The 21365-nt window shown below is 45.4% G+C and overlaps 1 protein-coding gene across 1 annotated transcript; it reads left to right on the top strand.

The window, feature by feature from the left end:
- Positions 1–647: 647 nt before the first annotated feature.
- Positions 648–20974, top strand: Abi (tyrosine kinase Abl; the record flags this gene model as incomplete). The annotated part of the gene is given in 4 exon segments (XM_077669030.1): positions 648–794; positions 5517–5903; positions 17095–17235; positions 19730–20974. Coding segments are annotated over 4 exon segments (839 nt in total), but the record flags the coding sequence as incomplete, so codon positions are not given.
- Between the last annotated feature and the right edge of the window lie 391 nt (positions 20975–21365).

The following is a 21365-nucleotide window of genomic DNA, read 5'->3' on the forward strand; positions in this document are numbered from 1 at the left end:
TTCTTCAAGAGATGAATGTTCGACTGGTGCAGTAGGCACACTAAATGCTGTGCTATAAGTTTAGAGAAAATAGTGTTAATATTCGGTATGTCTCTTGACTCCAGTTTTAGGAAATGTAAGATGATTTTACTTATGTTGCACTGCTTGATTTCTGTACGGTTTCTTGTGGTTTGTGCTTTTCAAAGTTCCATGAGGCTACTTTTATTTTTTCCTGCTCATGAGAATGTCATGATTTATTTAATGGCAGAGGAGCTCCTCGACTTTTTTCATGTAAAAATAAATCGCGTATCCGGAATTGGCTTTCTGAAATACAGTGCTTTAAGTTTTTAAACTTTTTGTGACTCTAGTTGTAGAAGCTTCTAAGTGAAGCCCTTCTTGCCCCTTTAATGCCTCATTTGAATACAAAGATCAATTCTTTTCATATATATTTGAAAAAAAAAAAAAAAAATGTGGAGACAGGGCGTAGGGTTTAGGAAGAGGTCACACCATGAGTGATGCTTTTCTGGTGTCTTGTACCGCACTGTTCCTTTAACATCATGCCAAATGACCCAACTTAAAGACGGGCACTCTTGTAGGAGATGCTGCTAATGGTATCGGTTTGTCAGTGGACTGCTTTGTTTTTTTCATCATGATTGGTCTCTCCATAGGAAGTGGCTACTCGACACTGCCAGCGCACGGCCATCATGGATCCAGCCACCAGGGTTCACTGCCCCCATCGCAAATGACCCCACCGCCCGCATTGGCCAGCCAGCCCCAAGTGGGCATGGTGCACCCTATGAGTCAACATACCATGGGTGAGCTCCATATGTCAAGAGGCAAAGATCGTGGGTTAACTCTTTCCTTACAACATGGGAAAGGAAGCAATTTCAGGGTAGTGTGCATAAAACTTTTTTCAACCATTAATTTAAAATTTTTTCTCGATTGGAGCGCTTAGTAGTATAGCTAATAGACCCTCTGTTCAATGATACAAGGAAAGAAAGAATACAATAGAACCCCGATATTATGTTTCCGGGTGCTGTGTTTTCGCGACTGTTAACGTGAGCTGGTCCCGACCAAGCTCCAATAGAAGCCCATACAATACCAATTCAGTTGTTGCGACCCAGCTGTGGCAGCTTTTTCCGCATGCTGCATCGTGAATGTCACCTCGCGATAGTGGCTCACCCTGTGCCGGCATTTTGACAGCCTATATTTAGTGCGTGTGGAACGGCAACGGGGAAAAAGCGGAACTCCATCACATCTTGGCTGCCACCATGTTCGGTGGCTTCCGTCCTGTTGCACCTATGCCGACACCGAGAACACCTACCGTGAATCTTTTTGCGGCTGTTGGTACAGTCCCCTCACCGCTGCAGCACAAACGCGAACGACCAAAGGTGCGAAAATGAAACTACGCCGCAGCAAATGCCATGCCTTGTGGCCAGACCATGTGCTGATCTTTTCTCAGCTTCCTTGAGTCTGAGCTGCGCTCGGGTTGGCTCAGAGGCATGTTTCTATCATCTGCATTTTTCCTGTTGCCTTCAGCTTAAAAATGCAATTTCTAGGTTCCAGCAGACCAGAATTGTGTAGGAACAATCAGTTGCTCGTGCACAGAGCTTTAAGCTACTCCACAGTGCATTGCCAGGGTGGACCCCGAACTGTCTTGCAGATAACTGTGTCTGCTACATTGCTGGTGGCACAGAATCATTCCAAACATTCCCAGTACCTGGCAAGAAGCCCTGAAAGCAAAGAATCTCTTTGGCAGCGTAAGAAATTAAGGTTACAGATGTGCACCCGTCAATAGTCCAGACTTGGAGGAGTAGTCACCTCTGTCCGAACTAAAATAAGACAAGTGGACGACATCTTTTGGTACAAAGTTGTCGCTTGCACCTGCAGAATCAAGTGTCAATGCTGCAAAATCTTGAGAACACAGTCGCTGCTGAGCAGGGTCAATGCGAGAGAAGGACGGGATTGTGCGATCACTCCATGTTGACAGGTTTCGTGCAAAGTTTAAAAATACCCCCTGGGGCAGCTAAGGAAAAAAACCCGTCCTGAAACTGAAGTACAGTAATTTTTAAACATATTAAATAGTGTTGCTTGTCCACAAGCGGCTCGAATTGCTCAGTTTGGACCATTTTGCGTCGTCATTCAAATTGAACGATTTGAGTAGGCACGGCAAGGAAAGAGTTAAACCACTCGCATTTATGCGGACCTTGATACACGAATCTTTTCGCTCAAAAAATGTAGCACTACAACTGGTAGCTGAGTTGTGGTAAGGAGGAGGCATTTCATGACAAGGGTAGCGCTTTTAGAGGCATTCTTGCGCATTATCACTGCGACACATTAGGGTAGCAGTGTTTTGTATGCAGCACACACCAGTTTGATTACCATTGCTGTAATCCACTTTTAAGTTGAGAATTAAGCACCCTTAATGAGTCCATCCCTTCTAGTTCTTCTCCGATCTTTTAGTTCAGGCATGGAGATCCTTGTTAGCTTATGTCACTATTTAGGAGCTTTGAGAAGAGCTGCCTTTGCTGGCTCGATTTGAGGATTGCATTTTTCTATTGCACAAGTAAAAGTGGTTTCGTACTTTAAAGAGGAAGGAATTATGTGATTTGGATCAACTTATACCCCTGTCACAGGGCCAGTTTCAATGGCTATCGAGTCGAGGCTCGGCCTTCGAAATTCTCAATCGCCATCGAACTCGAAGGAGTTGTCGCTGCTACACAGCAAATCTCACTGGCCATTGAAATTGTTCTCGTGTCTTACGCCAATCTTGTGTGGCGCCACAATTGCTACTTTGGATTTTGCGCTAATAACAAAAATGTTTTATAAATATATACTAAATGTTGAAATACACGCAGACACGCATGTCGTTTAAAAACCCTTTTAGTTGCACATATGCCATCTACTGATAGTTGCAGACACTGCTGTAGCCACTCTAATTACAGACGAGTCAAAACCAAGCCAGTCGAACTGCGGCAGAGCGCAGCTTCGTCTGGCTTAACACCTGGAAAATCGCCTTTATATCTGAAAAACAAAAGCTATTTGTCTCTTGAAAGTTTTTGCGAGGGTAAGAATGTGCAAATTGAAGGTAAATATAACAGTTTAGAACACGATATTGCTTTGAGGGATTAGTGACGAAGCTGTTATCGCTGTGAAGCGGGCGGGCGGGGCGCTGCCATGTTGTCAACGCTACGTACGCAAGCTACGCAAAGAGCGCAATGTAAAATTAATGTGCTTAATGCGCTTAAAACCAAACTGATACAATTTTAAAATTATTGTACAGACAGCTTGCATTAAAGTTTAGGCGGATAATGTTTGTTCATGCTTTTGTACCGTGAATGTATCGTGTACAAAAGTGCACTTGGCAGCGCTCGAAGCAAAGCTAGCAATCTTGGGCAGCGCTCGAAGGTCCTCGAAATGTAGTTATGCACTGCTCCGTTGACTCAATAGACTATTGACTCGATGTCCATTGAAACTGCCTTTGTAGCAGCGATCGATCGCCTTTGAGTAGATAGACTATCGGTTCGAGGGCCTTCAAAATGCCCGTGTGACGGGGGTGTTAGACTTCAGTGGGCTTGCATTGATGTGGGTTTGCCCAAACTCTAGCATATAGTACAATCTTGATGATATGAAGCTCACGACATTGCAAAAAAGATTCGTATTATCCAAAACAAACAAAATCCATACACAAAAGCTCTGGAAACGCAGCCACATAGATCTGCTGGAGTTTTTTTACAGCGGCGCTGGCCACTGCTCACTGCTCATGGTGCATACTGCATGATTGGCATTCGTGAGAGGCGAATGCTATGCCGGCGATATAGGGTCCGCATGCCACCGCTCACTCATGACTTCAGCGATGAGCAGGTCACTCACCACACGACTGGTGATGGTGGCGAAGTGCGAGCAGTGCCTAGTGCTTGAAGGTGCATTTCTGGCTTATGTGTTTGTATCGTCTGTAGTGGTGCGGGAGAGTGTTCGGGATATCTGAAATTCTGCACACTACTCTGGCCAAGAAATTTTACAATTTTGTTGCACCCCACAATTCCCATCAACCATGACCACATCGAGATTCTACTGTATATTTGCTTGAACTCTGATTCGGATTCACTCAGTTGAGCTACCTCAACTAGCACTGAACTGAACTCTCGGATGCCGAAGAGAAACGCGCATTGCATCCTGCGGGCACTAATTCGCTCATTGGTTTGTGGCATAGTTCATGGCATGACCTGCAGGCTGCGCAAACTGCTGGGTGATGTTTTTTTTTCTTTTCAAGTTTTCATCGACCAGCTTTTTAGGATGTCCAAATTTCATTGGTGGATGTAACTGCCTGATCGATAAATTTTGTGTGCTTGGTATTTAAAATAATTGACAGTGATGTTGACAGTATGAAATAAAAAGGTTTTTTTATATGAGGATTCAGATGTAGTTCATTTACCTCCTGGCCTGTCGCTCGGTTCTTCCGGGGTGAAATTCTTGGAAAAGAGCCTTTGGTCAACTTCACCCTTCCCTAAATCAGCCTTTTGCAGTAAAGCTCGTTGTGGCCCTTTTTCCGTTTACTCAAGGTGAAGTCAGAGACCAATTTTCTAAGCATTTCATCACAAAGAAGCTTAGCACCAGGCCAGGAGAAGCTTGTACCCATTGTATCTGCACCTCTCGCTTGTGAGGTGGATGCTCAAACTGCTTAGGCCGTCAGTTTGAAAGAAAACGACACAAATCTTATTTCATGTTGAAAGCCTGTGTTTACATCGTTTTAGCTCTGTGGCAATGATGTTATTGGAAAACAAACAAGTATGCTTGCTAGGGTGTTCATGGTAGACAAGCAACATGTACTTAGTTTCATTTGATATTAAAAGTTTCTTTATGGGTGGCTTGTTTTGACCACATTGCTTCTGCAGTTGGCACATTACATTTTATTTCATATAGGGTTCAGATGTTGAGGCTTGGGCTTCTTGCTCCACATGGCAGCATGGTTTGTTGCACTGTGGATGAACTCCAAGGGGTGATAAAAACCAGTTTTTTCGTAAATGATGTCCAGCATACGGATGGTTACAGCGAGGCTGCCTTCTAATGCATGTTTGCTTTCCCAGTTCTAGGAATGTCTTAAAGATGAACCCCTACAGAAAGTACTTGTTAAACAAAATGGATGCTGGCTCAATATTTCCTTTTTCTACATTGCTGGTTCTCAATGTTTTAGCCCTGGGACCCATAACGTAAAGGTGCTAAGGAACCCCATATGTCATGGCTTCTATCCCTTCTAGCCTGATATGTCTATAGAAGGTGCTTGCAAACTCATGCACCCTCAAAAATTGCTAAATCTAATTAATAATGACTGACTACATTGTAAAATGGTCTACTCTAACCAAGTACTGTACAGTATATTATTCTAAAAATAATGTGGTTAAAGGAATGAAGCATGCATGGACTTTGCTGCTCAGGGAACCCAAAAAGCTCACCTTAGAACCCAGTTCAAGAACTCTTATGCTTGGAAAGTGCTTTCTTGTGCAGCATTGACTCTAGAATTCTGTCTTCCCTCCCAGGCCACCACTCAATGCCCCACCACACCATGAATCCAGGTCACACGGTACCATCGCAGCAGCAGAACCCCGTCATGCAGGTTGGCATCTCCCAGAATTCAATGGCCACACACCCTATGGCTGCCCAGAGCATGGCAGCTGCTGTTCCCCCGGGGGTGGCCATGTCGATGGGTGCCATGGGCCCAATGGCCAAAGTGCCCACCTCCATGGTCCCCAGCTCAATGGTGCAGAGCCAGCACTACGGCACCATGGGGTCTCATCAGCCTCCGCCCCCGCCCAGTGACCCTATGAGCACGAGCCTCACTGACAGGCTGCCCGAGCCCCCACCTCCACACCTGATATCTGGCGGCAGCATTGTGCCACCGTCAGACTACGAGCGTCATGGGAATGGTAGGTGCATTGGACGTGAAATGCAGTGTCTGATAGCTGAAGGAGGTCAAAATGGATCATTGGGGGAGGTCAAAATAGATCACCGATAGTGCAGCATCTTGCTAATAATTCATTTATGCCGCTGAGGACCTAGGTCTTCTCTGCACACTTTCTTACTTGTTGGAATGTTGGCTTGGTGCGGTGAATGGTTTGTTTGAAAAACAACTGTGTGCTTTAGAGACCAAGGCGGGCACCTTGTGTATCGTATTTGTTCTTCCTCTGTCTCTATCTCTTAAGCACACAGTTGCTTTTCAAAGATCATGAACCAACCAGCTCGTCAAAAGGTGTTACTTGAATAGTTTGTTCTCAAAGTTCAGGTTAGTCAAACTATCGAGCTGCATCTTCGTCGCTTTATCTCTTTCGTAGTGAATGTGGTTTCATTTCACTTCATGCAAGTAAACTGTTACCTTCAGTGATCAATGAATTCCTTAATTGTAATGGTCCATCCAGACTGTGTGATGCCTGTTTGTGTCACGTAAGGTCACATAACAGCATTGATATTGACAGGTTATATCGTTGAAATAATGTACCGTATTTACACGATTGTAAGTCGACTCGAATGTAAGTCGACTCCCCCAAATCACATTTCCGAAAAATAAAAAAAAAACTTCCGAGGCTGTTTAAGCTTGGCCTTGAATAATTGAACGAAACAGCATTATCCAGCGGCCGCCATTTATCGCCAGCCCCTATCGGCTGCCGCGCGCGGACGTGCCCGTGGGCACATTGCAAAACGAAAATGTATTAGTCACTGGACTACTCGTCCACACTTAATTTGCGCCATCATCCTCACTAGCGCTGCCGTCGTGATCGCTGCTGTAGTCCCACAGCACATCGTTCTAACGTCGTCGTCCAGCGAAATCCCACTTTTCGCAAACAGCCACATCACGACATGGCATGGAACAGATAAAACTTTTCCTTGCTACAGCTGCCATGCCTGTATCACCCGTTGCAAACGTCGAACTTGCGGCCCCACGCGCAGCTGTTTTGTTTCTTCGGTGTAAAAAATTGCAGCCATCTTGAATGTAGCCATGAACGAACGCCGGTTGCTTGCCGGACCTGGAGCACGAATGATGACTGACGAAGCACTACATTAAAAACTTGTCAAACGCGGCCAGCAGTAGTCAAATTCGTCAGAGCCAAAGAGAAACTACGCGTGAATGGCGTCGGCTCTTCTGTCGGCTACTGACACTCCCCGGCACCGCTGCCATTCCGAGTGGGAGTGCCACCTCGATTGGAACAGCGGCCCTTCCATCAACTATCAACGTTCCCTTGAGCGCCGAGCGCCCATTTGAAAGTAAAAAGAAAACTTGTTGGACACTTGAGCTTCCCTTAGAATGCGATTGAGTTATCGGGCCTTCGCCGCTTATCAGCATCCGCAGTCAGCAGCCACATGTGGGGAGTGTGGGGTGCCAGTTCGCTGCTTATCGATAGCCGCCATCGGCCGCCGCCCGTGCGCGTGGGAAGGGGATGCCAGTTTTGCGTGTTGACATAGCAGCTGCTCAAGGCGTGCACCAAGAGCAATGCGACGGAGCCACACAGCAAAAATGCAACCACGCTGTAGCATGCCTGATATCTCATTTGTCTCGCCTTTACTTATAGCGCGATGTTGTCGTTTCAATTGTGAGTAGACCCCCTCCACTTCGGATTTTCAAATTTAAAAAAATAGGTGGACTTACAATCGTGTAAATACAGTGTGTGATGGTAGTAATGCTGTCTGCGTTGATTTCATGCTGGAGTTCGTATTAATGAAGTTGGCTGAACTGTCAAACATTCTCAGTACATTTATGTGATGGGTGATGTTTGTCAAAAGTACTTGGGCCATTTCATCTTAAACTGCCCATTGGTGGGGCTTCTCTAGTGATTGTGCATTTATTATACCTTACAAATTTGCTAGGGCATTCTGTGGGAGGTCTGTGTATTAATAATACAGAATGTGGGATTAACAGAACGGACATTAGATAAAAAGAAAAGCACTGTAGACGAGAGACACCTGAGACATGGAAAGATGGCAAGCTACTGCTTGGAGCTCCGCAGTACTGGATGCATTACAAAACCATTGTGCATTGCGGTAGTGACTCCAGTGACTAACAGAGTGGCCCGGGAACTCTTGACAATGTGTATGCACTTTGTCAATGTATACTTTGGTGTAGTCAAATTTTTGGGGTCCCTTTCCCTTTTATAGTGTATGTGCCTTATTAGCTCTGCAGTGTCAGTGTTGCCTCTTGCATGGAGTATGTAGAGTGCACCTGTTTTCGTTGTCGCCCTAGGCTACCCCCTAGTGCATGACAGTGCGCGCATGTGCTTGAAATGCTCTTGGTTAAAAATAACTCAAAGGCAGTGTATTGCTGTGGATAAGGCATCTACCTTACTCTCATTAATGCCCCTCTCCCCCCTTCCTACATCCGGGAAGCCTGCATTTTCAATTTTTTTTTTCTAAGCAAGCTGAGATCGCTTCTAATATTGAGACATTATTGCTGTTTGACTTGTATGTTATGCCAGTTTACTCTGTGTATTCCACATATTTGCTGGAGTTAGGTAGGCGTTTGATTTGGATGATGATCAGTTGAATTCCCAGTTGGGAAAAACGACTTTCTGTTCACTGATTAGGAGTATTTGATTGCACTCTCCGTGCTCCCCTCCTTTATTATTCCTGTGTTTATAAGCAGGAATGTGTTCTTTTAATTGAAACATACTTGTTCAGTTTTGTGCAAGTGTATATTTCGGGGTAGTTTTTTGGGAAGGTAGACTTCATTTGCTGATTTCATGTGTTCGTTGTTCCCTAACATTTGGTTTAGAGAGCATGTACTCTTCTCACTAAGGCGAACTCCAGAATGAAACATGTATTTGCATGTCGGGATGCATAGTAGTAGCTGGGAAAACACTAAATTGTCTTTTTTTTTTTTCTGCCATTTACCTTGGTTTTATTTTTTTGTAGAAGCTCGCATATGTTACGAGGTTTTTCCAGATTTTAGTACGTCAAAATTTCCGCCTCACACTGTATGTGGATCCAAACAATTTTAAAATTAAATTTGCAGTTGCAGGCTTGCTATTATTCAGCACTATCACCATCAGATTTCCACTGAAAGGCAGTGCTGTCCAGCAGTGTCAGTTGACTGTTTGATCGTTTCCACCTTTTTACCACGCTGACCCCACAATGCCCATGCTGTCGAAAGCAGGACGATTGCATCTTGCACAACAGCAGGACTGCACAGTACTTGGCTCTCATTAAAAAGTAGGTACCATATAAACTCGTGTAAGAGCCGCACTTTATTTTTATTTCGGGCGTGAATTTAGAAGGTGGGGCTGCTCATACACGAATTAAATGAAAAAGTGCAAAATCGTCTTTTTCTCAATTATCTAGTCCAAAACAGGGGATGCAGCCCATACATGGGTGTGACCCTTATGCCAGATTATACGGTAATTGCAGCTTCCAAAAGCATTAACACCGCATCAAGCGCTGCTACATGAACTATATGAGGTAGGAAGAGCCTGGCGTTACTACCTCTGGACAGTTGAAACAGTCCTCTCCAGTCTGTATTGGAGTTGGATTGCGGACCCTTGGGCCAGCATTCCTGAGGAGCTTGGCAGTTGCACTTTCAAGAAATGTGGGATCTCAAACGTGCAGAACGGTACCCAAGAAGAGTTCCTATGGATAGATATCTCAGACAAGGGAGCCTTGGAAGACGGTACATCCAACGACGATGATCACTAAAGCCCCGATTGCGAGGTCACTTCCTAGGCACATGCATATGCTGGAGTCAATTTGTGCATGTGTGAGGTGCGAGACCCACGCAAATGCGAGTGCAACTAGTGTGGTGCCCGTGGCAGATATTGGCACCCTAGCTGCAGTCCTGCGCACACGCCGGAACCAGCACACTGGTTTACAACAGTCGGAGGACTGCATGGCCTCCCGCAAGTGCCGGGGCAAGTGTGAGCTGCTGGTGCCTTAACGGCGCGAAGATGTCTGATCACGCATGTTGGCGCGAGATGGGGATAGGGAGGGTGGAGCCAGCACCACACACAGGAAGATGCGTGGCCATTTCCGATGCCCGGCGCGGGGTGGCTCTGTACTGCAAGCGCGCGGCATGTACGTCACACGAATGTCCATTGAGTAACCGAGTTAAATGCGAAATATGTTCAGTGAACTTTGCTCACTTGCGTTATAAATGGATGAAAAAAGTCCAAACTATCGCAGATGGCACGGCAGGCAGTGCTCTGGCCACTGTGATCGCGCACTTCTGTCTGCCTTTGTGCTCAACATCTGTCAGCTGCGAGGCATCCATTTTTGTGTGCGTGCTTCGATTCTCACTTCACTCGGCTACTAAGCCCGTAGAACCTACATTTTTCTATCAGGTTCGTTTGGAGCTGGCGTTGAAATTTTATTATATTTAAAGTGTTAAAATTTACTGCATTATATTGAAGATAGAAATACATGGTGCTCAGTGGACGTGAGGACATGAAAACTAACGCATTTCATTACATCAAGGATTTCGTTACTTATGTTCATTACCGTACTTACCCGATTCTAACGCACACCTTTTTTCCGAAAAAATAAACCCTAAAGTAGCATGTGCGTTAGAATCGGATACAAACCGAAACAGCGCGAACTTCGTCCCACCCATCGTCATTGCCATTTCAAGATGGCGCCGAAGTTGTTTGCTTTTGCCTGTGTCAGCAGCAACGCTCGTTGAAAGCTGGGAGCCTGGATTTTTTTTGTTTAGCAGCATTGCAAACCTGGCGTCTACGTGCTTCCTGGCTGAGATGGCAGGGACTGCATCAAAGGTCCGCCGCTTCCACTACGAGGCCGGCTTTAAGAAAAAGGTCATCCTGTGCGCAGAGACCAACGGCAACAAAGCCGCCGCACGTGCTTACTGCGTGCCGGAAACGTGTTCGGGAGTGGAGAAAGCAGAAAGACCGCATCTTCCTCAGTAAGTCTACCCGCAAAGGGTTCAACGGACCTCGGAAAGGCCGATTCCCTGAAATTGAGGATGCATTAGTGGACTTCATCAAAAAACTCTGAGAGGACCACATCCCGGTCACAACTGAAATGCTTAAAGTTAAAGCGCTGGAGCTGGCTAGACATCGCGGTTTGTCCATGAGCGAGTTTAAGGCCAGCAGAAACTGGATATCAAAGTTTATGAAAAGGAAAGGGTTTTCTCTTCGCCGGTGGACTGGTATATGTCAGAAATTGCCAGAAGCCTTTGAGGAGAAGCTTTGTGCTTTTCAGAGTTGTGATTTCATTACGGCACATTACATGGCTACCAGCTGGGACAAATCGCCAACGCAGACCAAACGCCGCTGTACTTTGACATGCCCGTCAACACGACCGTTGAAGTGAAGGGGGCGAAGCAAGTGCGTGTGTTGTCGACAGGCAATGAGAAGACGCGAGTAAATGTGATGCTCTGCTGCACTGCCGATGGCCACAAGTTGCCGCCGTTCCTCATTTTTAAACGAAAGACGCTTCCGAAGGCAGTGAATTTTCCTCCAGGAGTCATCGTCCGAGCAAACGAGAAAGGTCGTGAACTGGATTGATTGCGTGTGGCGCAAAAGGCCCGGGGCAAACCTTGGGCTTCGCGCTATGCTCGTTTTCGACGCGTTCAAGTGTCATCTTGGCCAGCGCGTTAAAGACAAGCTCGCTGCGTGCAATACTGACCTCGTCGTTATACCCGGAGGCATGACGGCGCAGCTTCAGCCACTTGACGTGTGCTTGAACAAGTCAGTGAAGGATCGAGTTCGTGTGCTGTACAATGAGTGGCTTAGCACCGAGCCGTTCACACCGAACAATGGGCTTAAGCGTGCGCCCTTGGAGACGCTCGCTGGATGGGCATCCGAGACATGGGCCACAGTCCCATCGGCCATGATGGAACGCTCATTCAAAAAGTGTGGCATTGCAAATGCGCTGGATGGCACCGAGGACGATATGTTGTGGTCGGTCGAAAGCGACAAGGAGTTATCCGAGAGCGATGAAGAGTGAAGTTCAGCAATAAATCTCCCCTTCCTCGCGCACAAGTTTTTCGTTTTTCTTGATCACAAATAATTTGCACGTGCTAGAATTGGGGATGTAACCTTTTTTTCTAGTTGACTATAAAAATTGGGTGCGCGTTAGAATCGGGGGCGCGTTAGAATCGGGTATGTACGGTACATAGAGGTTTAACTCTCTATAGGCATCGCTATTCTAAATGGAGTTTTTTTGCATGGCATTGACGTTTTGGGCTGCGCCGGCAGCCTGAGTGGCTGGTGTGGTGTTTCTGAAGTACTGTTACTAAGTGCCTGATGGGCCTACACCCTCATATCACCTTGACTTTGTTTGGCATTCTGCGATTGTCTTGGGGTCAGGCTTTTTTACTGTGGAAGTCTGGCTGTTGCTTCGCATTAGCATGCATGTTATAAGTGGTCTAAAGGGCATTGAGAATGTAGAGGGCCAACCAAAATGCAGCTTAAATAACCTAATTGAGGAGTGGCAGTGTTGCAAACCGTACCACCTGTCTGGCACCATCTGTTTTGTTTTTTACCATTCCTACCCCCAGCAGTTCTGTGAAAAAATGTCGAGTGTCTGTTTATATAGATAGACCCTGAGCCTAGTTTTTTACTGTTTGACTGCCATTTCTGGCCATGTAATCAGGTTCTTCTGGCGATTATAGTACCGACCGATTTTTCAGACTCAAATAATTCCGACTTGTGTCATATTTTGGACTTCGCGGAGGAAATGTCACGTACCGTATTTACTTGAATCTAGGCCGACCCCGTAAAGTTCGAAGCCAACAAAAAAAAATATATATTACCTCGAATGTAGGCCGAACAAAAAAAGTGAGAGACAGCAATCACAAAATGCAAACAGCATTTATTGAATCAGCGTGCAGAGCTCATCCAACGTCGTCATAGCTGTGTTCCTTGTCATTGTCACCTTCAAACAGTGCACTATCTTTGATATGGTTAAGCGCATTAGATGTGCTGCTCTTTTTAAAGGTGCGCACGATCAAACTACCTGGGATGTTGTCCTACCCAGCCCGCCAGCTGCAATAGCGATGCACATTTGATGCGGCCCGTTGCCGTTAGCATATGGTGTTTGTCAGTCAACCAGTCCATGTAATATTTCCGCAGATGATCCTTGAAAGGTTTGTTGATGCAGACATCAAATGGTTGCAACTGGCCCGTCATGCCGCCCGGTATGACAGCGAGGTCCGTGTTTGCTTGGGCGATCGCAGCCTTCACATTGTCGGTCAAGTGCCCATGGTAAGAGTCTACGACAAGGAGCGAGTTCTTTGTCAAAAGGTCTCCTGGACACCGTCGCCACACAATCTTAACCCACTCTTCCATCATCGCACCCGTCATCCACTCGTTCTCATTTGCCCGCACAATGACATTTCTTGGGAAAGTTTCTCGAGCTGGCAGTGTCTTCCTTTTCAATATCATATAAGGAGGGAGTTTATGTCCATCAGCTGTGCAGCACAGCATCACAGTTGTGGGCTGCTTCTCGTAGCCCGCAGAGCGCACCTTCACTTCCTTGGCACCCTTTTCATTCATGTAGTACGCCACTGGCATATCAAAATACAGAGCCGTCGGGTCGGCGTTGCCGATTTGCCTGCCTCTTCTCTCTTTCGCAGCACGTAGCGCTGAAAAACTATCATCTTTTTTTTGAAATCGCTTGGCAGCTTTTGGGTGACTGAAGTGAGACGTCGGAGGCTGAAGCCGAAGTGCTTCATGAATTTCTGAAGCCAGCCCCGGCTGGCTTTGAAATCCTTTGGCGTTAGGCCTCACTCCCTCGAAAGTTCCCTAGCTTTCGCATGGAGCACTTCTGTTGTCACTGGAAGGGCAGCTGCTCTCTGCGTCCAAACAAAGTCGGCCAAAATTATCTTCACTTTGTGGTGACGGCCTTTCTTTGGTCCGCTAAATGCCATCCTCGTTGCGGCGCACGCAAAAAGCTGCTGTCGTTGTCCCCTCCAACGACAGATGTTTTTCTCTTCGACGCCAAAGTCCCATCCGGCTTGAAGGTTCGACGATACCTCTGTGGCTATCACAACTTATCGCTTGAAAGCGGCACTGTAGTGGCATCTCCTGTTTGGTGCCATCGCGATAACACCACTCCGCACACCGATACGGCCGACACGACACAGGTCAAAATGGCGACCTCACTTGTGTACGGTTGGCTACTGGCACAGCTAGTAGCGGCTGCGATACTGACTTTTCTAGATGGCGCTAGCTATGCACCACATTTAGCAGTTTCAATGAAAAGCTGGTGCTTTTTTTAAAATCCCCAAATCTAAGCTGACCCTAGAGTTTGGAATATGATTATTTGAAAAAAATTATCGGCCTAGATTCGAATAAATATGGTACCTCGTAGGAACCTGTACGTTTTCACGCCTAGTGTCTCGAACTGTGTGGAGCCCAAAATTTGTATGTTTCGGACTAAAATAGACGCCAACAAAACTGTGGGGATCACTTTTGAACTGAAAGTTCGTTTTTTCAACCTAATATAGGTGCGAGCGGACATCGCTGTCGCAACCAACCCATTCTCCGCCACCGTGAAAGGCGCCATCCTGGATTTAAACACAATCAGTGGTCGCTGATGGGAGCGATGGGACAGACTGGCATGGATGGGCTTGGCTGTTTGTTCTCCATTGTTGCCATTGGAGAAAATGTCATGCTTTCTATTGCCCTCGAGATGGCCTACAAAGAGTGCATGATCGCGTTGAAAACGTTACAATGCAACAGCTGCAGCATCTGATGTAGGGAGCCTACATGTTTCAACATGTAGGCTCCGTAGTCCACTGTGGCTTGGATGACGCTACCCGCAGCGCGGGGCTGCAGATTCAGCAGGATGGGGGAGGGTGCATTTGGAGGTGCTCTCATTCGCTCGCGTCTTCCCATGGGTTGCCTCTCGGTCTTCGCGAGCATTGCTACCTATGAGAACTGACAGTTATTGCTTCGCGCAGTGCATGCATTCGTTCGCGGCAGACCTGCAGCCGTGTCGCAGTATCTGGTATCATTGTGGGCTGTGCAATTTTATTTTTGCTTCCTTCTTAGTGCCCATTTTACTCTTTTTCTGGTATTGTGGCGTGAAGTAATGCAGACGTGACAAACACATGAGTGTGGCTCAGATACAGTAATATTATCGCTTGCAAGCGGAACATGGGGTGCGACTAATTTCACGATTTTTAAAGCAGGTTTTTCACAGAATAGGTATTTTTTGAAGCTCGCAAATTTTTTGGACTGTTCGATTGTTGGGAACATTTTCCGGGTGCCGCGGAGTCCGAATAATTTGTCGACGACTGTATACATGTGAAGTGTGAAAATGGAGACTCTTGCTGTAGGTGCGAAACAAACTTTATTTATTTGCTTATGCTAAATACTAAGCTGTTTAAGCCTTTGATTGTAAGGCCTAGTCTCATTGTTCTCATTCACAAAATGTAATGAGGAATGCGTGAGGCTGAGTTCCCTAGCCTTGTGTTAGTTGCTAGGTGCCACGTGTATTAAAGTGAAGAATACTATGTTAATTTCTTTCTTATTTACTGTGTTTAGTTTTGTTACACTGTATTTAGGAATTATCTTTTAGTGGGGCTGCCACTTTTGATGCCATCACCCTCTGACATCACAAAGCACACTCTAGAGGGTGTTTAGGGGCCAAAAAATCCATGTTTGAAAGTGATTTTTCTGTAAAAAATGTTCATCTCTTTGTACACTGATTGAACTCCTCGTTACCAAAAGAGGTCTTAAGAGAGCGAACATCACTGCACAGAACTGCAGTATTAGGATCATTTAATAACATGCCAAATAAAGAGTAGCATAATCTCTATGAGTGTCGGAGGAGCCACTCCATAGCATTGCCTTGTTTAGTAGCAGAAATGTTACATGTCAGTTGTGTATTAGCATATCGAGCTGCATCGCCATTTGTGGCCGTGAAGGTGTTGCTGTTGAATTCAGTTGCACTTGTTTTGATCTTCTGATTACTGGCTGTAGGGGAAAACTACCTGTTATGAGCAGTTACAGTATGGTAATTCTCAGTGTAAAGTGGGAAAGGAAAGGTACCGGTTGAAGTATGAATGAATTTATGTGCTCCAGGGAACCCAAAAAGCAGTCAAGGTGCCCAACGGCTCTGCGGAACAGAGTTTGAGAACCCCTGCTTTAGGCCTTATCCATAATAGGAAATATAAGAAGGGTTAACTTTAGAGTATAATTGTTTTTGTATTACAGGCAGTTTGTCTTTCTTTTTTGCTAAGGAAGGAATGATAGCTTTCCAATGATACTTTGCATTCACCAAGTCTCGGGGGTTTTAAGAAGAGAGTGCGGAGCTTTCATTAACCCCAGCCAGCGGACTAGGACAAGACCAGCTTGTCATTTTTTTTCCGGTTTAAGGCTAGTAGGTTTCGTACAGTGCAGTTGTTTTTTGTTTAGCTTGCACAGTGGCATGCGTACTGAAGGGCTGTTGGCTGTTTTGCCTGAATGGTTAAATTTTACACTGCACACAAGAACATAGCGGCTCACGGGGGCGGTGACAGATTTCAGTGACAGCAGTGATGAATATCTTGATGATCAAGAACCGACACGGTGCTGCGTGGTATGCAGTCTGAATGGGGACAATAGCCAGAAAGAAACACAGACCTGGTGCAGGTGGCGTCAGAAAGTCCTACGTATACAGTCCCCTCTTTTGAGCGCTGGCACACTCATGACAAAGTAGAGTAGCTGGATTTGAATGTTTGTTGTGACAGTGCGTACAGATATTTGTTGGTCGTTTCTCTGAAGGAGCCCTTACTTTCTGTTTTGTTGTTACTTTGCAGCAGCGTCCATGATTTCCAAGATTATTTGTATCACTCAGTAAAACATCATTCATGGTGTTTTTAGCACTCTCGCTAAAGCATATTACCATTCCCTGAACTAAAAAAAAAATGACCATTTTGGTGCAAATTTCGCTGAAGAAAGTGTTTTGGGGGGTTAAAAGGCACTGTGTGTTCTAATCGTTGAACGAAAGGGTCACTGGACTACATTCGCCGGCTTCCAGCCCCACTTCCCCACCCCCTGCCAGCATACGGATAGTAAAGGAGCAGAGACTGTGTGTGTGTGTGTTTGTGTATGTGTATGTGTGTTTGTGTGTAGTGTGCATGCAGCCTGGGCCCCAAAATGAGCGGAGTGCTCTGCATATGTTGTTGTTATGCAGTGTCACCTCCGCTCCCCCCTCCACCACCTCCCGAGCCCCTGTACCCCGGTAATTACGTTCCGCCTTCCCCACCAGCCTACGGGCAGCACCAGAGGCCAGACTCCCAGCGTGACATGGTACCGAAGACCTACTTGGAGAAAGGTACGTCATCGCTCACTTCTCTCATCGCAGTGTTGTGGGATTTGCCTCTTAAAGGGACACTGAGGAGAAATTGAAGTTGGCTTATATCGATAGAATAGCAGCTCCTGATCACAAAAACGCCACTCTTACTGAAAACAAAGCTCGTGTAATGTAGAAAATAGCAAGAACCAAAATACAGGTGTCGCCGCCACAGGCCAATCTTGCAAGTACAAGCGTGATGACTTCCTAGGACAAGAGGCGCCACCTTGGAGGAATTTTCCTTACTTCATGAAAACCACGAATCTCTGAGGCTGACAAAGGAAGGTTGCGCACCGCACCGCTAGCCGTCAGAAATCACGGAGTCTGCGTTTACGTCACGTATCACGTCACTCCGTTCTGAGACGTCATAAGAGTTGCCGTGGCGTCATAAGAGTTCCCGAGTTTGAATCAGAGCGGCGGGAAAAACTTTTTCATCTTCGAATCCAAATTTATTTGAAATAAATGCATATTTCGCACCCGGACAAGCGGCAACAAAGCCATGAAATGCCGAACTATCAGATTTTGGTAACCAAAAAAAAATAGAGTTCTCCTCAGTGTCCCTTTAAGGGGTTTCCACATTTCATGGAAAAGCTTCAGGTGGGCCGAAAGAGAAAGAGTGTGTGGGCAAACAGTTAATACACGTTTGTACACGGACGTTCTCTGTGTGCGAGCGAGTGCCGGTTTTGGTTGGAACACATCAAGTTGGTGGCGATACACGTCTCTGCTACAGTCAAGACGTGCAGCGGCTATGGCTGGAGCAGCGCATATGCACGTCCGACATACCATCTCTAATTGATTTGCAAAGCAGCGAGGCAAGAGCAGGAACCTGTTTGGCGGAGCTGGCGGCGCAGGACATGCTCTATGTTGGCGCCAGTGCAGTCAGAGTGTGCCCAAAGCTGCTGAACATATCTGCAGTGAAGCACTGTTGGAGTGGAGAAAGCCCCGCTTTGGTCATTGTGACATCGCCAAGCCGTGCACACACTTTACATCAGATTATGACCGTATCTTTAAAAGTGAAGGCCTATTTAGGTGAAGCTGATAATTTGAAGCTTTCCTCTTGGGAGGTGATGCTGTCTTTACAGCACTTATGGTAAGCTCTATAAAAATGCTAACTAGCTTTGCTTGATTTTTTTTGCATTTTAATAGATATACTAAAACTTGATGCTGCCATTGTTAAATACTAGGCCCCTGGACCTATCTAATACAGTGAAAGCTCGTTGATTCGAATTTCTGGATGATTCAAACTGTTCGACTCAGTCTGTCCACGCTTCATTGGAGTCTGTGTAAAACATTGCCCGTTAATTTGAATGTGAATAGTTGTGCCACTGATAAGTCGAACTATGCGCCGCCGCGCCTGTGTGGCCTGGGCACGCGAGGAGCCAAGCAACACTCCCGTAAGGTTGCTCCGCCTCTTTTGAAGGACATATGTGGAGAGTAAAATCGACTCGCGAAGTGCAAGGCCAGGTGAACAAGGGAGCGAGGGCTTTCTATCTCCACATGAGCAGAGGAAAAATGCTAGCTGCATGACTTCCGACATTTGTAGCCAGCTGCTGCTTGTAACTTCAATCTTGAAGGCATCAGTAGCTTGCCGTGCTAACTTTTCTTAAGACGCTACCAGAGGCAAGATACAGAAAATTGGATGCGTTGCAGGTTCTCTGGCACTGTGAATCCAAAACCACGCGGTCGTGTACAAAACCGCAACATGCCTGAAACGAATGAATTGGGCCTTTTGTTGTTTGTTGCAGGTCTGTGCCTTGGTTTGCCAGTGTACTTTTGTGTCACGCTTCATGCAATTGGTTGGAGCTATAGCGGTCAACCTGCGCGGTGTGCCATCATCTGTCTGCTGCAATTACCGCGCCAAAACACTTCAAGGGATATCACTCATTAAATTAATCTTTCGACTTTTCAAGGCAAAGCACATGGTAGATCTTTTTTTTTTCTGTGCGATTTTTTTTCTCTTCACTGGAAGGGAACATCATTCAGGTGTAGTTACACTTACGGCAGGCTTAGCCAATTTCAGCATGCACGTACTCATCTTTGCACTGAAATTAACTTGATGGATTGTTTATCACCAATTGCTTACAATTTTGCTGCTTGTCATTTTCAAATGTCCAGCAGTACAGTAATGCAGTTATGTTAGTAAAATATAATCACTAAGGTTCTTGAAGAAACTGGTGAAACTGCTCTGTTCATCATGCTTTGTGTGTGTTGAATTACTGCACTTTTCGAGTTTCTGGTCTTGCCTTGTTCTGCTGGAGAATCATCAGCACAAATTTTTCTTCGTTATAGTGAAGCTCTGTTTTATGATGTTATGGGCACATTAAACATTTTACAATACCTGTTGATAATTTTCTTGGAACAGCTGGAAACAAGTTTTCAGTTCCACTGCAGTTACGCTGTGAATTTGTAATAATGAATCTGTGCTTGTTCTGAATGCTTCAGTTTCAATTTTCTTGTTGTTTTTGCCTACTTTCAGTGGTTGCCATATATGACTATGAAGCTGACAAGGATGACGAGCTGTCCTTTTCCGAGAACTCTGTCATCTACGTCATCAAGAAGAACGATGACGGCTGGTACGAAGGTGTTATGAATGGAGTGACAGGCCTCTTTCCAGGAAATTACGTGGAGCCCTGCATGTGAACAAAGCAGTGAAATGATCTACTGCTATTCCCACCTCTTAGTAGACCTTCACAGCTGTGTCTGCAGTTTCTGGGCTTTGGTGGCCTCTACCTGTAATGTGCCGTATTTAGTCCTGGTGAAACTTCACTGCTCTACCATTGTCAATGGAGAGTGGGTAGTTTCTTTTTCATTCGATGTGCACTACGTGCCATGGCAAGATATACACAGATATATGCTATATACATATGCTGTAGCAAGATGAAAAATTTGAGGTTCTTTTACCGATGCCTTGAATGAAATTGCCTATTCTGAATGGAGACAATAATTTATACTGAACAAACTTGTTTGAATGCTTTTGTGTACATAATTCCTTACGAATGAAATTTTGTCCAGCCTAGTGATGACGTGCTCCCTTTATGACGTCTATAAAAGAGCTAGCCTCAGGAATTGTTGGTGAGATGATATCAGTGCATCAGCCGTGATTACGCCTCTCTCTCTCTGATTTCATTGTGATGTTTGATCTTGCTGAGTTGGAAACACAAAGCCATGAATGAACACTTTGAAAAATGAACTGTCGATGTGTTTAGAGTGCCAAGTTGTGAGCATATCAATTGTGTTTCTTATTGAAGCAGCCATGTGGAAGGTGCAGTTTGTCTTATTTCCTGTGGTGTGCACTCCTAAGTTTCTGTCAATGTTTTTTGCTTGAAGGATGACGAACAGGATGGGGTTAAATGGACTTCTTGCTTTTACTCAATGCCAATCTTAGTAACTGCGATTGCTGTTGCCTGCTGACTAGGTTGTAGCTAGGTGCCCTATTTTATTGATGTGTGTTAGCAAGCATTCCAGTGATTTTCATCACACCTATGTTCAGCATTTTAGAATTGCATTTTAGGTATGTGTTTTTAATGCAATTAATCAAATTACTCCTCCTTGTAGCCTCTGTGAGAGTTGGGAACAAATGGATTGAAAGTATGGGGGAGCAAGGGGACTTGATGCAAGGTTCTGGCTCTGAAAGCCAGACGTATATTGCACTTGCTTAACCCGATGCAAATGTAGTGTTCTATTTCACTGTTATATTACAATAAACTTGTTTTTGGTAATCCATGGCTTGTTTTAATGCTCAGATTACTGCTGCTATGAATAGGCAGGCCTGTGAAAACAAGGTAAGCTTACTTATAATTCACCCGACAGCTGGATTAAGATCAGTTTCTGCATCACAATCTATCCCATTGAAATGTGCAGAGTTGGAAGAATTAGCAGTGGTATAATCAAACCTTATTTACAGACCTCATTGCAGAAAATTACCCTTTGCAATTGGCTCATGTTCTCAGAAGCCTCTACTTCGCAAATTTCAGCCCTTAAATCAGTGGTGCAGTGAAAAATATTTTTTTGGAGTGCACATTGGGAAAGGTATGCCCAGATAGAAAAAAACTGTCCTGAGGGATTCGTGGCTTTATGCATGGCAGAAAAAAGTGTGTTCAGGAAAGTTTGAT

The sequence above is a fragment of the Amblyomma americanum genome, chromosome 6, assembly GCF_052857255.1.
Source record: "Amblyomma americanum isolate KBUSLIRL-KWMA chromosome 6, ASM5285725v1, whole genome shotgun sequence".
NCBI classification, from domain to species: Eukaryota; Metazoa; Arthropoda; class Arachnida; order Ixodida; family Ixodidae; genus Amblyomma; species Amblyomma americanum.